The 16,325-nt window shown below is 36.4% G+C and overlaps 1 protein-coding gene across 1 annotated transcript; it reads left to right on the top strand.

Moving 5' to 3' along the window:
* The first annotated feature begins 3,655 nt into the window (after positions 1-3,655).
* On the top strand, positions 3,656-12,780 carry LOC127094296 (E3 ubiquitin-protein ligase UPL3). Its single transcript, XM_051033150.1, has 2 exons — positions 3,656-3,806; positions 11,951-12,780. Exons 1-2 carry the CDS (start codon positions 3,656-3,658, stop codon positions 12,763-12,765), a joined length of 966 nt encoding a protein of 321 aa, XP_050889107.1. The 3' UTR covers positions 12,766-12,780.
* The last annotated feature ends 3,545 nt before the right edge of the window (positions 12,781-16,325 follow it).

Genomic DNA, 16,325 nt, shown 5'->3' with positions numbered 1-16,325 from the left:
TCTTTAGAGAATTATTCAAATTTATCTTTGTTTAAGAAATCATTTTGAGTGAACAAATGACCATTATTGAATTCTCTTTGGAGAATTATTGGAATTTCTCTTGGTTTGATAAATTATTACGATTGGTCGTTATACCAGATACTACGAGTGATATTTATACCATATTAGAATGGTCTTTATACCGCCAGATGATGTATTTCTAGACCGACTATATACCTTGCAAGTAGTAATCGTACAATCTATAACTGAGTTATTTTATCCTTGAGGCAATGCGGTAGTTCGACTATTTTGCATAATTTTGGGCAGTGTTGCGAAACGTCTTAAGTAGAGCAACCTAGTCTGCGACACGACCCGGTAATTTATTCTATAGCTAATTTTCGAAATCATGAAATAATAATTTTAAGACATTCAAACTGTCATCGCTACCGAAGAAATTATTTGCACTTCTGCAATTTTTGTCTCTGACAATCCGTTCGAGTTTGAGGGAAGTCATTTCAAACGCTGACAACAAAGTTTTCAATTTTTCTGAAAAAAGGTTGCCAACTTTCTAATCGGTGACATTCATGTTGGTCCTTATGGATCAACCGAGCAAATTAACAGTAATAAATCCGTGGATTCAGATGGAACACTTAATAGTGCTAAAGCTGAATTTGCTGCACATATTAACATGAATGATTTATAGCTGAAAAAAAGAAGAGAAATTGCCTTATGGAAAGGGAATAATTATATATTCAAAATCATATTTTTAATGGACTCGCAGATGATCTGTATAATTATTACAAAAATTATGATACTGCAAAATAGGATTGGGAGGCTCAAAAAAGGAAGTATGGCACCAAAGAAGCTGGAACAAAGAAGTATGTCGTTAGCTGCTACCTAAAGTATCAGATGGTTTAAGTCAAATGTCTGTGGAGGCTTAATATTACGATTTTCAAAAGATTACTTATACGATCATCACAAAAGTTATGTATTTTTAGATGAACAATTTCAAATTTCTTTTATTATTGACAAATTTCCACTTACTTTGAAAGTTTTAAAAAAATTGGTTCACCACCAAACAAAAGAGTTTTCAATCGAAAGTCTGATCACTTGCCTCCAAATTAAAGAGGAAGATAGGAGACAAGATCAAAAAGATGAAGTCTTAGTTGTTTCTAACAGAGAAAATAAATTTGGTGCGATTCTAGAGCTTACAAGAAAACCATTAAAGAATCAGAATTGCAATGATGTGAGCTGAATTAAGAATGGGAATCCCTCTAGGGTCCCATCTGCTCTGATTTCAAGGCAACAACCACCACCTCAAAGAACGACGCTCCGATTTTAACTTGCTTTAATTATGGAAAACTAGGTCATATGGCTAAGAGATATAAGATCAGGCCTAAACCCGCTGGCTCTAATGCACAGGTTAACCTGACTAATGAGAAATTTATTGCTTTAATCACTAAAATCAACATGATTAGTGAATCTGATGGTCAGTGGATAGACATTGGCACTTCTCATCATTTTTCTTATGATCATGCAATGTTCAAAACATACATGAATAATAAAGTGTTGTTGGGAGTTGCCCACGCCACTAATGTTGTCGGTATTGGAGAAGTGGAGCATAACTCACCTCTGAAAAGACTTTAATCTTGAAGGATGTCATGCATACTATTGAGATTATAAAGAATCTTGTTTCTGGTTTCTTCTGAATAAGGCAGGGTTTAGTCAGTCTATTGGGATAGATTTGTACACAATCACTAAAAATGATATTTTTGTGAAATTTCTATGTTTAAAACTTTTGTGAATGAAATTGAAATTCAATTTAGTAAGGAGATTAAGAGACTTCGTAGTGATAAGGGAACTGGAAATGATTCTAGTTTATTTAATGAGTTTTCTAAACAACCTGGAATTGTACATAAAAATAATGCAACATGCTCTCTTGAAATGAATGGTAAAGCAGAAAGAAAGAATAGAACTCTTACTGAACTTGTTGTTGTAATTATGTTGAATTTTGGTGCTACTCCTTACCGGTGGGGGGAATTTTGTTGACTGTTTTCTATCTCCTTAATAGAGTTCCCAAGTCAAAAAGTAAGATCTCTCCTTATGAGATATTAAATAAAATACAATCGAACTTATCTTATTTAAGAACTTGGGGTTGTCTGGCTTATGTCAGAATTCTGGATCCAAAGTGAGTCAAACTCGCTCGTAAATCCTATGAATGTGTATTCATTTGATATGTAGCAAACAATAAGGCATACATCTGTTATGACATAAATACTAAAGTGATATAATTGAATAATGTTGAATTCTATGAATACAAATTTCCTCTCAAATCAGGAAATAGTGGGGGCACTGAATTGAGTCACATTCTTGTGATAAGAAGCATTGAAAGCAACAGCAAAGTAGAAATAGAACCTTGACAAAGTAAATGAGTAAGAGTTGCTAAAGACTACGGGCTCGATTATGTGTCCTATATAGTAGAGGAAGATATATAAAATCTCCAAGAAGCATTGTCATTTCTGGATGCATATTTATGGCAAGAAGCTATTAACGACGAGATAGATTCTCTAAAATCTAACAAGGCCTGACACTTAGTAGTCTTGCCTTTTGGTTGCAAATCAATCGGTTGCAAATGGGTTTTGAAAAATAAACTAAAACATGATGGAACTGTGGATAAGTACAAGGCTCTCCTTGTAACAAAAGGTTTTAGGTAAAGAGAAAATAGAGATTTCTTCGACACTTTTTCTCCAGTCACTAGAGTTATATCCATTAGGGTACTAATTCCATTCTTGCTATTTATAACTTAACAGTACACCAAATGGATGTTAAGATAACCTTTTTAAATGGTGACTTATAAGAAGAAATCTATATGGGCCAACCAGAAGTGTTTGTGATTCATGGACAAGAAAGCAAGGTCTGTAAGTTAGATAAGTCTTTGCATGGTCTAAAACAAGCTCCAAAGAAATGGCGTGCAAAGTTTAATAACTTAATGATATCGAATGGGTACGAAGTGAATGAAAGTGACAAATACGTTTACTACAAATCTGAGAATCACATTTGCACTATCATATGTCTCTATGTAGAAAATCTACACATATTTGGATCAAACACTCAGACTATTTATGATGTGAAATCATTGTTGTGCAAAAACTTTCTTATGAAAGACCTCGGAGAAGTGAGTGTGGTTAAGATCACGCGATCAAAGCAAGGAATTTCTTTGGATCAATCACACTATGTGGAAATGATCTTAAAGAAATATAATTACTTTTATTGTAAACCTGTGAGAACACGATATGTTCCAAGTGTGAAACTGTTTAAAAACACCGGTGAAAGTGTTCGAAAAATAAAATTTGTGAGCATCATTGACAATCTTAGGTATGCCACTGATTGTACTAGACCCAACATTGTATATGTCGTAGGGTTGTTGTGCAGGTTTACTAGTAGGCCGAGTAATGAGCATTGGAAAGTTATTGAGTGAGTCATGTGGTATCTTAAAAAGGCAGTGAATCTCGATTTGTATTATCAGAGATTTCCTATTGTACTTGAAGGATACAATGATGTATGTTGGAATACTTTATCAGACGATTCCAAAGAAACTAGTGGCTATATATTCAATATAGTTGGAGGAGTTGTACCTTAGAAATAAAAGAAATAGACAATCCCGGATCAGTCCATGATGGAGTCTGAGATGATAGCATTAGCGAGTGCTAATGAAGAAGCAAGTTGGTTTATATGCTTACTAGTTCAGATCCCTTTATGGGAAAAACCTATGCCAACTGTTTTGATCCATTGCGATAGTATCACAACTATTGAGAAAATTGAGAAGTGTTAGTATAATGATAAGTAACGTTAAAGAAGGAGGAAGCATAATACTGTTAGAGACTGTATCTCTAAAGGAGTTATAAGAGTGGATCATGTATAAACTGATAAAAATTTAACAGATCCTTTGACTTTGACAAAAGGATTAGCTAGAGAGAAAGTATATAATACATACAATAAGATGGGACTACTGCCTATAGAAAAATGAATTGCTCATAACGGTAACCCGACCTAATAGACTGGATATCCCATGAAATAACTTCAATGGGTAATAACAAGTTGTGGGTAATATGAGGTGATCATGTTAGAGTAAATAAAAGAAGCATGAATCCTGAAGCAATAAGAGGATGAAATTATATAAACTATTAATGAGATATATACTATGTATGAGGGAGTATATTCAAGTGAGGGATTGTTGAAACATTATATTAATATTCCAATATAGGGAGATGAATTTGAAAAAGTTCCTTAAGTCACGTCCCACGTTGTGTGTTAGATGAAAAAACTCATTAGTCCCACATTGCTTAGGTGAGGTATCTTAACTAGCTCACTTCAAGAAATTTACAATTTCATTCCAAAATACACCAAAAACCTATTTTGATTTTTTCCTTCTCCACTCTCATATATTTGCGTTTTTAGAATTGCCGAAACGCCAACTTCTTTCCCTTTCTTCATACTCGTTGAATTTTCCAAGTACTTTTTTGAATTCTCTTTAGAGAATTATGTTAATTTCTCAACGTTTGAGTTGAGAAATTGTCAAGTATAATTTTTGGATTCTCTTTAAAGAATTATTCGAATTTCTTTGTTTAATAAAACATTTTGATTGGTCAAATGACCATTATTTAATTCTCTTTGGAGAATTATTGAAATTTCTCTTTGATTGAGAAATTAATACGACTAGTCGTTATACCTAATACTACGAGTGGTATTTATACCATATTCGAATGGTCATTGTACCATCAGAGGGTATATTTCTATACTGATTATCTATTATGCAAGTAGTAATCATACAATATAGAACTGAGCTGTTTTATCCTAGAGGCAATGCGGTAGTTCGAATGCTTTGCATAATTTTGGGCAGTTCCGCAAAGCGTCTTAAAGAGAGCGACCTAGTTCGCAGCTCGACCCGATAATTTACTTTGTGGCTAATTTTCAAAAATGTGAAATAACACCTCTCTTATATAACAATGCTACTACTTCATACAAAATAAGAGAATCCTCACAAAAGACTTTGCAAAAATTTCCTAATTGCTCGATTGCTTACATAGTGATTCCAAATATTGAATCACTCTATGCTAGCTTAGAGATATATGATTTTTTAGTTTTTTTGCACAAACAACCCTATTTCTATTCTAACAACTCCTCACAACCACAACACAATAGAAGCAATGAAAAAGGGTAAAAATTGGAGCAAAGAAACGTAGAAAAAAAGGTCAAATGTCATTACCTTGAAGCAAGCCGAACTTGATAGATTCTTTTTGTTCCTACTTGTCAATTGAGTTTTGATTATGTAGCTTTTCCATACTGTTTGTACTTGTAATGCTAAAAACATAATATTGAAAGGAGGGATTTAGGGTTCTATGACGATTAAGGGTTTTTATGCATGATTTTTTTTTGGGTTTGATTGCTAGAATAGAATAGAAAACATTTGAAAACTGGTTTTGATTTAGAATTTTTTTGTGAATTTGTTTTTCTGGACTCTCGAAGGCCGATCCGACCATGTGAGGGCTTGTTTGAGAAAATGGAGGTCGAATTTAGAATCTACGTGAAAAAACAAGGCATTTATGTTTGGATTTTTGTGTTTTGGGGTGGGCCGCCGATGCCAGCGACGCAAAGGATGATGAAGAAAAGTTGAGCATGAGAGGGAGAGGGATGAGAGAGAGAGACAATTTATTTTTTTATAAGGAGAATTTACCTTAATCATTTATTTTATGCTATCACTTAATTGTCCTTTGACTCCCATTAATTATGAATTTGAAAATAAAAAAAACAATGCATGTGTCATTATAGGAGTGAGAAGGAGCATTGATAGGAATAAGGAGAGAGGAGGGTGCATGTGTACATGGAAATAGGTGGATTATGTAAGCCTATTTTCCCTCTTCCCTATTCATTGCAATTAATGATTTCTTTTTATTATTTAGTTTGTTTTTATTTTTGCTGATTTCTCTCCCTCCCGTGTTTAACGTGCGAGGTTGACTACATGGGAATAGAGGCGACCACCCATTCCCTTTTTCTCTCTCCTTGTTGGTTTGCTCCATTAGGGTTTTTGTGTTTAATGGTTGGTGGGTTTGGTCCAATTGGGACCAACCTGTTTAAAGCTCACACATCACCTCCCTTTATATCTTGCACCCCCCTCTTAACTCACTTTGGGCTCATTCTTTGAGCATGTCTCTTTAGAATTAACTTGTTTTCGTTTATGCTTTTGTTTTCTTTTTTTAATTTCATTTTATTTGGTATAAATTTTATCACTATTATAATTTTTATTAATTAATTAATGTTTATTTTAATTAGTTAACTAAGATCAATTAAAATTTAATTAGTAAATTAATAATTGAATTAAGTTTTCAATTGATTAATTAATTTAAATGACTTAATTAATTAATTTAAATAAATATTAGTTAATTAATATGAATTGTCCACATCATTTGTTTAGCCATATATCTTGCATGATCATACTTTTTTTTCACATTTCTTTTTATTATGTTGTTTATTTGTGTAAATCAAATTTTATTTAAATGAATGAGGGTAGTGAATTTTTTTTAAGTTAAAAAAACCCTTGGTCTAACGTTAAGTGGATTTTCAAAACCGGACACACTTCAAATCATTTTCACAAATCCGCTCCACAAACGTGAATCAAACGCTTGGCCCAACATCAAACTATTTTCATAATCAAACTTAAAAGGACAAAGTCATACTTTGACAGTTTCCTAATAATGAAAGAAAAAGGCTACCTGGGTGAAAAGAGCATTGTTTAGTCCATTCTATTGCGAATACAAACTAGCGTTTCAGCCTCCACTGCGAGCAAAAAAGCCAATGTTTAACCATTAGAATGCGATCTAAACACCTCTTCAATAAAACAAACCAACAAATCGTAGCCTTCACCCCGAACTACGAAGCTTTGAGTTCCTCATTGTACCCGAGGATAGGTAGGAATAAGACCTACAATCTCGCCAAGCACCCTAATAAAAAAAATTTGTGACCCCTTTTCTTTTACACTTTTTATCATTTGAAGAAAACAATTAACATAAGCTAACATTCAATCGCAAATTTAACTAAAAGGTTCCCGTTGAGAACAACAGACGTGAGGGGTGCTAATACCTCCCCCTTGCGTAATCAAATCCTGAATCTGAATATGGTTGCGACGACCATATTATTTTAAAGGGTTTTATCGACATCTTACCTTTCCTTCTTTGGAATAAATAAAGTTCAGTGGCGACTCTGTTCGATATCATTTTCTGAGAGCGTGCAAATGCCCCACAATCATATTTTTCGAGATACGACAAGGAGTTAAAAACCTGCATTGGAAAGAAAATAATATTCGTTGAATATTTAGAGTGCTAGGGTTTAGAGTCCTCGTTATTGCTTTATGTAATATTCAACATATTTAGGTTTTTCTAGTTGAGTTGTAATATTCAACATTGATAATTGGGTTAAACACCAATCATTATGGTTTAGTGATTGAGAGAAAGTGATAGGGATTCTCATATTTAGGGGGAGTCCTAAATAGAAAGTCATTGGATAGTGTTAGGAAGAGGAATTGAATAATATAGGGTTTGTTGTCGCTTGTAAGACTAATTGTACTAAACTATTAATAGTGAATTTCATTTCTTGGGTTGGAAGCCAACCCTATAGACATAGGCGTTGTTACATCGAACTGGGTTACCAATTATTATGTTCTTTATTGCTTTTATACTCATTATCTTGTATAATTGAATCTGTGTTAATTGCGGCAATTCTTGTTTAACTTGTTCAATAAGTTATCTAGCACATCGTGTTCGACATCTATCCTCTAAGGAACAAAATAACAATTGGTATATGAGTAGGAACCTAGCTTGTTGGGTGAGCTCCAGAGAAGATAAATTCTGCTCAAATGGACACAATTAAAGATGGAGGATCAGTCAACAAACCACCTATTTTGGATGGCACCAATTGTGATTATTGGAAGGCTATGATGGTTTCCTTTATCAAACCCATGGGTAAAAAATCATGGATATATGTGATAAAATAGTGGAAACATCCAGTGGCTATTTGTGAATATGGAACTACAAGCTTGAAATCAGAAGTTGAATGGGCTAATGCTGAAAGTGATGAAGCTATTGGAAACTCAAAGGCTTTGAATGATATCTTTAATGGCATGGATAGGAACATGTTCAGGTTAATCAACACATTTCTAAAATCTAAATAAGCATGTGAGATTCTTAAAACTGCACATGAAGGCACCTCCAAAGTTCATATGTCAAGGTTGCAACTCCTTACCACTAAATTTGAGAATCTGAGGATGAATGAAGATGAATCAATCTTTGAATTTCACATTAAAGTTGTGTGATATTGCCAACACCTATTTTACCTAAGGTGAAAAAATTTCTAAAGAAAAGCTTGCCTAAAAAATTCACAAATCATACCTAGGAAGTTTGATATGAAAGCGACTGCTACTGAAGACGCTTAGTACTTGAGTAGTATTAAGTTTAATGAACTCATTGGTTATCTACAAACCTTTGGGATGTCCATCAATGAAAGGGCATAAAATAAGAACAAATGTATAACATTTGTTTCCAATTCTGAAGGAGATCAAGGTGATAAGTAAGACAACATTTTAGATGCTATAAGTCTTCTTGGGAAAAATTTCAACCAATCCTTGAAGACCCTGGACAGATAGTGGAGGTCAAATGTCCAGGACAAGAGGTCCGAGATCAGTTCCCAAGACCAAGGAAAGAATGAAGATAAATACAATAGTATTAAGGGTACTCAGTGCTTTGAGTATGAAGGTTTTGGACACATTAAAACAAAATGTTCTACCTTTCTAAAGAAGTAAGACAAGGGTATTTACATAATCTGGTCTAATTCTGATGATGAAAGTGAAAGGAAAAATGCCAACAATGTGTTAGCTTACTCTGAAAAATATTAGGCAGAAAGTGAGTCCAATAATGAACACATGACGAATGAGGAGTTAGCTGCTAATTACAAAATTTTGCTCACCAAGTGGGAGGAAGCCTCCATGGAAGTTGAAAAATAGAAGAAATCTATATATGGTATCCTATAAGAAAAGGTGAAACAAGATAATACCATTACTGATCTAGAAGAAGAAGTAGCCCTATTAAACTCCAAGCAGGAAAACATGAAAAAATCTATATGTATGCTGGACAATGGGTCTGATATATTGGAAGTTGGGAAAATGTCCAGAATCTTCAAGGGAATAAGGTTTTACCCCAAGTCCATGAGCAAGAAGGACACAAATCATCCTCAGAAATTTGTTCCTCCTAAGCACAAAACTGATTTTCAGATGTTGGACGACATGTCATAACATCATGCACGACATGTGTATTCTTATAATGGAAAGAGCAGGAACTCAGACATAAAATATCATAATTGTCAAAGATATGGGTGCATAAGATCCTATTGATTTAGATTGTCTGGTTATCCTCAACCTTATAGTTAATCAAGACCCAAAAGGAAAGGGAAACAAGCTCAAGAAAAGAAAATATGGAAGCACAAATTTGAAGTCAAAGACCTTATAGCTCAAACATTTGTTGGAGCATCTTCAAAGAATGATTGGTTTCTTGATAGTGGGTGCTCCAATCATATGACTGGTGAAGATTAATTCCTTGAAGAATTCAAATCATTCTCTCAAGGACATGTAACATTTAGAGATGGAATAAAAGGAAGCATCATGGAAATTTGAAAGGTTACCAGGCCGGGACTTTCTTTCCTTAATGGTGTATTACTGGTAGAAGGTTTAATTGCAAATTTGATCAACACAAGTCAATTGTGTGATCAAGGATTCAAAGTAAGCTTTAACAAGGGCCAATATGTTGTCACTAGTAAAGAGCATGAATACTTGATTAAGGGCTCAAGATCCAAAGACAACTGCAAGTTGTGGATATCTAAGGCAACCTCCTGTGTGACATGCAAGGATGAGAAAAACGATATATGTGAAGAAATATAGAAACAAGTTTCCTAAAGAAAGAGTGTCTGACACAAATCTAAAACATCCTGCTCCATAATTGGTCTCGAAAAAAGAAAGAAAGCCTGATGAAACAGTTAGTCACTTACTTGGGTGACAAGTTATTCAAATACAAGTTAGTATTGACGATCCTCATAATGAATTTGAAAGTAAGAAGTTGAAGGGGACTTGTGTCATTTGCGTGAGTGAGAAGTTATTGCTAGGGAAGCATGCAAAATTAATTTTTCTCTCACCATTAATCATTACCTCACATGAAAGAAGGCGCCATTACCTCAGAATTCAAAAACTATTTCCCCTCACTATCTCAAAGAAGAATTTATTCCTCAATTTCACTTCAACCCCCTGTCATACCCCGATTTTGCTCCTGAATTTTTTATGTTTGTTTGGCATGCTTGGCCTAACCTAACTTTGGTTTTACATGAGGATTGGTTTTGATCCAAAGTCATGGTGTTGTGATTGTGGATACCTCTATGGTCTAGGTCATCTGAACAACCAAGTTTCTTGTGTTTCTAGCCACTTGCCAGTCATGTTATTGGTTCATGGATACCCTAACCTTATGTTTTTGTTCATACACATTATCAGTCAAGTTATTTTCTTTCCAAAAGTCAAACATTCAAGCCAATTGTGAAACCAATTTCAACCATTTGTTAATCCATTTCAATTTATTTCATGTCATTGTTTAAACCAGTACATATGAGTCCATACAAAAAAAATACAAAATTTGGCATTTTTGACCAACTGTTGACTTTGGTCAACAGTTGACTTTTTGGTCAACTTTGACCAAAGTCAACCCAAATTCATTAAACCCTAAATTCACCCATAATTGTCCATTGAATTCCATTTACAAGGAAAATACAAAAAAAAATGAAGTTTTGGCCTATTGTTGACTTTGGTCAACAGTTGACTTTTTGGTCAACTTTGACCAAAGTCGACCTCCCCATTTCTTGACCATCAAAAACCTAATCTAACCCATTTGGCCTTGATGCTTCATCCAAAGGTTTTGATTTGATATACTTTTGTTTGGTTTTTTCATTTTTAAGTAATTTGACTCATGTTCAATTTCATGTCCACCATGTCATATGTGCTGCTGCACTTCCAACCCTAACTCCATCTGGCCAAACATGTCCTGCAATCACATAAACATGACCTGAGATACCCTGAAGCGCACATCGAAGCCTGACTGAATCCAAAACTCAGCAAGATGGAAAATCTTACCATGGCTGCAGGCGCATGAACATTGTCCTGCCTTGCTTGCTGCTGTTGCCAACGCAAAATCCACACATCATGTTTATGCCCATAAACCAACACCCTGCAGCTTGTACAGCAGACCATAAGCCTGCAGTCACAAACGCATTGTATACCAATCCTGCTGCTGCAAGCATGACACCTCCCTGCAGAAATAATCCAGCATAACCAAACTCAGTCTTGACATGTCAAAAACCACCAAGAAACTTTATGCCAACAAACCATACCAATAGTCATCATGCAAACAGGCTGCAACCAGAGCAACTGACAGGCTAACCAATTCACAATGCATTACAAATGAACCTGCAATGTATCAATTGCATCTAAAGCACCAAAATTGCAGTTGGACATGAGAAAATCCATATAGATATTTTTGGTCTATTCCAACCCTTTCTACAGTCTCTTGAAGCTTTGCATGATGGGGAGCATGGAAAGCAACGTAGGCATTTTCTCTATTTTCTCTTTCATCAAGTGCCAGCGAGCAGTAACTTCAGCATTCTAACAAGAAGATTGGCATGTCAGATGGCACTTCTTATTGTGCACCGAGGTTACAAGATGAGCCCGCCTTGCCCTGCTACATCAATACTGACTTGGTCGTTTGTTCCTCGATCTCTCAAACTGATGATGCGGCTCTCATCTCAGACAAATGAACTTTATCAGCTAGCTGCCGTTGTTTTCTGCTTGTTATCTGCATGGTGCAGTGATAAGCTTGGCCTAAGTCTTGAGCTAGGTTCATTTATGGCAGGTGTTATGATTTCCACAACAGACTTTGCTCAACATACTTTGGACCAGGTGGAACCAATACGGAACCTGTTTGCAGCTCTGTCCCTCTCAAGTATCGGAATGCTTATACATGTGCAATTCCTTTGGAACCATGTAGATATATTGCTTGCATCTGTTATTTTGGTGGTGGTTATACTGGTACAGTAGAAAATTTGCATTACCGTGAAGCTCCAGTTGCAGATCTTTGTTTGGATTTTACCCTTCCTGGTTATCCAGATTACACTTTGAAACCTGGAGATGAAATTGTCGACCTCAATAATCTAGAGGATTATATATCCATGGTTGTTGATGCCACTGCCAAGACTGGAATAACACGACAACTGGAAGCCTTTAGAGCAGGGTTCAATCAGGTTTTTGACGTCTCATCTTTGCAAATATTTACGCCTCACGAATTGGATTATTTACTTTGTGGCCGTCGAGAATTGTGGAAGACAGAGACACTAGCTGATCATATAAAATTTGACCATGGGTATACAGCCAAGAGCCCTGCAATAGTGAATTTGCTTGAAATCATGGGAGGGTTCACACCGGAGCAGCAGCGTGCCTTATGTCAATTTGTTACTGGAGCACCTAAGCTCCCACTTGGTGGGCTGGCAGTTCTAAATCCAAAACTAACAATTGTGAGGAAGCTGTCGTCGACTGCAGTAAATACTTCATATAATGGGATTGTGCATTCAGAATCAGCAGATGATGACTTGCCCAGTGTTAAGGCATGTGCTCCCTTAGAACCAAACAACAGCTTGGACCAGTCTTTGTAACGCGGAAGCAGACTTCGGATCATATGCAGACACTCTGTCCACCGAAATCAGACCAAGCATAGATCCTGGTTAGGGAAGTGGTAGATCAGGAACAATTATGACTATTTCTAAAGCTTAATGTTTCCCCTCAGGACCAACTCCAACGAGACAAGTTTTCCAAAGTAATTATAGCACATCAGTATCAACCTTTCCTGAAATTTTAGTAGCAAATATTCAATCAATTTCAAGGAGAGTAACAGCCATATCGGGAGAAGCCTTAAAACGAGCATGTAGAGTAAGCAATACGTCATTTAATAGGCATGCCGACCAAGCTGGATCAGAGAGTTGTGATAATGGATTCTAGTTCCTCAAATGAGTCGATTGGGCCTTGCATCCGGATCAGTGCCTCGATCACTATCACTCGAACATAAACACATTCACAGGAAACTGTTGTTCGCAGCACTTCTATTAACGAAGCCAACCCATCCACAATGGTATCTCTACCAGCAGTTCCATTAGACACTGAGGAAGTTCTTCGGATACTTTCAGGGTATGAAATTTCATCTACATCATTTACATCTGCAGCCTCAGCAAATGTATTGGCAGGTGCTCCTTCATCAGCATCCTGTATGCCCGTAGCAGAAGCAGCGGCTCCGTTCTGCAATTCAAAAAAATTATCACCAGTCATGCCACCACAGCGCAAATACCAAAAATCAGTTAATTCTACAACAAACTTTTCAGCTAAGTGAGTTACTGTAGTGAAAGTTTTCTTACCAACAGTAGAGTTTTCAAAATGAAGAGAATTGAGAAGAGGGACCACTAGCTTGAGTAAAGACAAAACCTCCAAGCACCCTCCGTACAGACACTTCCCACTACTCTGAGGAAGCTCAGCAACACAGCAGGAAACAGAGCAGAGAGCAGAGGAGATGAGAGATATATAATAGGAGCCACTGTTCATGAGAGGGGGGAAGAAAACCCTAATTTCTAAAGGTTAGAGGCGGCCACTATTCACAGAAGGGCTGGAGGCGAAAATCTGAGAAGAAAACCTAAAATCCCAGAACCGTTTACCTGGAGGCCGGCGTCTATACGCCCTTCACCGCCACCACCACGACACTTTGTAAGTACTTCTCCTTCTTTCCTTTTATCCATCTCATGTGCTTATTGATGAAATGTTGTGAGAGTTGGGAGGGTTTGATTCGCTGAGCTTAAGGTCGAGTGCGAGAGAGATTCGTTGAGAAATTGAAAGAAGCGTGAGGTGAGGAATGTTTGAATGATGGAGATTGAGAGATGAAGGTTGCGTTTTGTGAGTTGGGAGAGAAGAAGACGAGTCTCTGTTTTCTTTTGTTTTCATTTCTTTTTTTAATTTAATTTTTTTTAATCAAATTTGTTTTGTTTAACAAAGATAAAAGATAATAATAAACAAAAACATAAAAAAGGTTTTATATGCTAGTTTTGTTCTTAATCTTTTTTTTATTTATTTTTTCATTCCGGTTTATATATTTAAGGTAGTACTTCAGTAGCATATAACCCTGAGTGGTCTGGTGGAGAAGGGCAGTGTGTATGTTCTTGAGTGGGGTGGGTTCAATACTCATGTGTGACCTTTTTTTTGGCATTTTATTTCTTTTAGCTATATTATTTTTTCTTTTAGCATTTTAGTTTCTTTTTATGTTTATGCCTTTATTACACTCATATGTTCATTTTGTTAATAATGTAAAGTTGTTGTATTTTAATTCAAAACCATTTTAAAACTATAAAAATCATGTTTTTCTCGATTTAATATCGAGCCCATTTTTACACCCTTGTAAGTCGATTGCTTTTTAAGCATCGCCATCAACCTCACATAGCTTACTCTTGGGCTTTCTTACAATGAGCCGGTTCCCTTGCACTTACACTCATACATTGTTTATTGTTTCATTATTTCATTCTTTGATTATTTGATTTGATTATATACTTGTTTATATCTTACTTGTTTGATTAATTGTTGCCTATTTGTATGGTGTATGAGGCATATACTTATATTGCTTGATTGCCATGTCAACCCTCATTCATAACAAATGTACCCCTCTCCCATGAAATGTATAAAATTTACTCTTTCATTCTTTATTCACCTGTTAATACAAGAATTAAAATGAACATTCGATAACCATTTCAAAACAAGATCAAAACCTCGATCCAACGTCGAGTAATCATTTTTCAAAACCTAACAGAACCAGCACGTATTCATCCACCCTTTTGTAAGTCGATTGCTTTATGCATCGCCATCAACCTTGTAAGTCGATTGCTTTATGCATCGCCATCAACCTTGTAAGTCGATTGCTTCATGCATCGCCATCTACCCTTATCCCTAACACTTCTCCTTGCTCCATTCGTCGATTCTTGTTCCGATTAGGTAGCACCCATTAGATAGAACCCTTTGTATGATAACATAGGAAGGATTCCCATATCCTTTGCATGCTAACATTAGGTAGATATTCCCATTTGTAAATCCTAACACTTAAGTACATATTGCATGACAACTCTAGGGCAGAGCTTCCCCACTTCTAGACCTTTCCGAGCGTCTCCGATCTTGTGGCATGTAGTCCGTTCTATTGCAAAGAGGTAACTGCCTAAGACTCGATTCAGCGAGCTGCGACACCTACTGCTAGGACGTGAACACATCGCCCACTCTCCTCTGACACAACTGGTGTCCTCCTTTGTAAGTCCATATTCAGATGGCAACCCCTATGAAGGGGAACTACGTCGCCCTGATTCTCATACCAGATGAGGTACGTAGGCAGGAGATCGTGCGAGATCTCTCCGGGCACCTTTTTTTCTTTTTCACCCTTTTCCTTTTTTTTGTGTGTGTTTGCTTGACAGTTGCTAGGCTCGAGTTCCCGACTCCTTAGTAACTTATTGCTTGTTTCTTCTTGTGTGTGTTAGGATATGGATGTAAGCCCAGCGATTGGCATTCCGTATCCTATTGTTGAGTGCTTGGAGTCCGGTATAAGTCCATCAAGTGGCATCTGGTTTCCAGTGTGGGTTTGTTTGGTTCGGAAGCTGATGTAAGTCCAGCGATTGGCATTCGGGTTCCAGGTTTGCCTTTTGTGTTTTGTTTTGTTTCGGCGTGCGTGGGCCGAACTACGGCAACTCTGATTCTCATGTTCAGATGAGATACGTAGGCACAAGATGCGATGTCTTGCCGAGTTTGACTAACGACTAACAACTAATCCTTGTTTGCTTTCGCCCTCGTTGCGATCCTTTCTCTCGCCCTCGTTGCAATTGAGACCTTCCCTTTCTCTTGCCCTAGTTGCAATCGAGACCCTTTATTCCCGTAGTTTAGTTGAACTACGTTTTGCTCTGATTCTCATTCCCGATGAGATACGTAGGCATAAGACGCGATGTCTTAGCGAGCACACTTATCCTTAACCCATAGGTAGCCGAGCTACGAAGACTCTGATTCTCATATTCAGATGAGATACGTATGCAGTGGATGCAACATCCGTGCGAGTCATTTTCTTTGACCCCTTCTTTTAGTAAATAGTACATTAGATAAACACACACCCTTTAGACAAGAAACAACAAGAGTGGATCCCGTAGAGTAC

Source organism: Lathyrus oleraceus, chromosome 6 (genome assembly GCF_024323335.1).
Source record: "Lathyrus oleraceus cultivar Zhongwan6 chromosome 6, CAAS_Psat_ZW6_1.0, whole genome shotgun sequence".
Lineage (NCBI taxonomy): Eukaryota > Viridiplantae > Streptophyta > Magnoliopsida > Fabales > Fabaceae > Lathyrus > Lathyrus oleraceus.
Note: the sequence above shows the minus strand (reverse complement) of the source record. Positions and strands in the feature narration are given on the sequence as shown.

What these genes read in the sequence shown, in the direction of transcription:
- LOC127094296 (XM_051033150.1), top strand. Translation starts at nt 3,656, where the DNA reads ATGGAGTCTGAGATGATAGCATTAGCGAGTGCTAATGAAGAAGCAAGT. An exon ending in TATTGAGAAAATTGAGAAGT is followed by an intron (nt 3,807 to 11,950) that starts GTTAGTATAATG and finishes CTAAGTCTTGAG; the next exon opens with CTAGGTTCATTTATGGCAGG.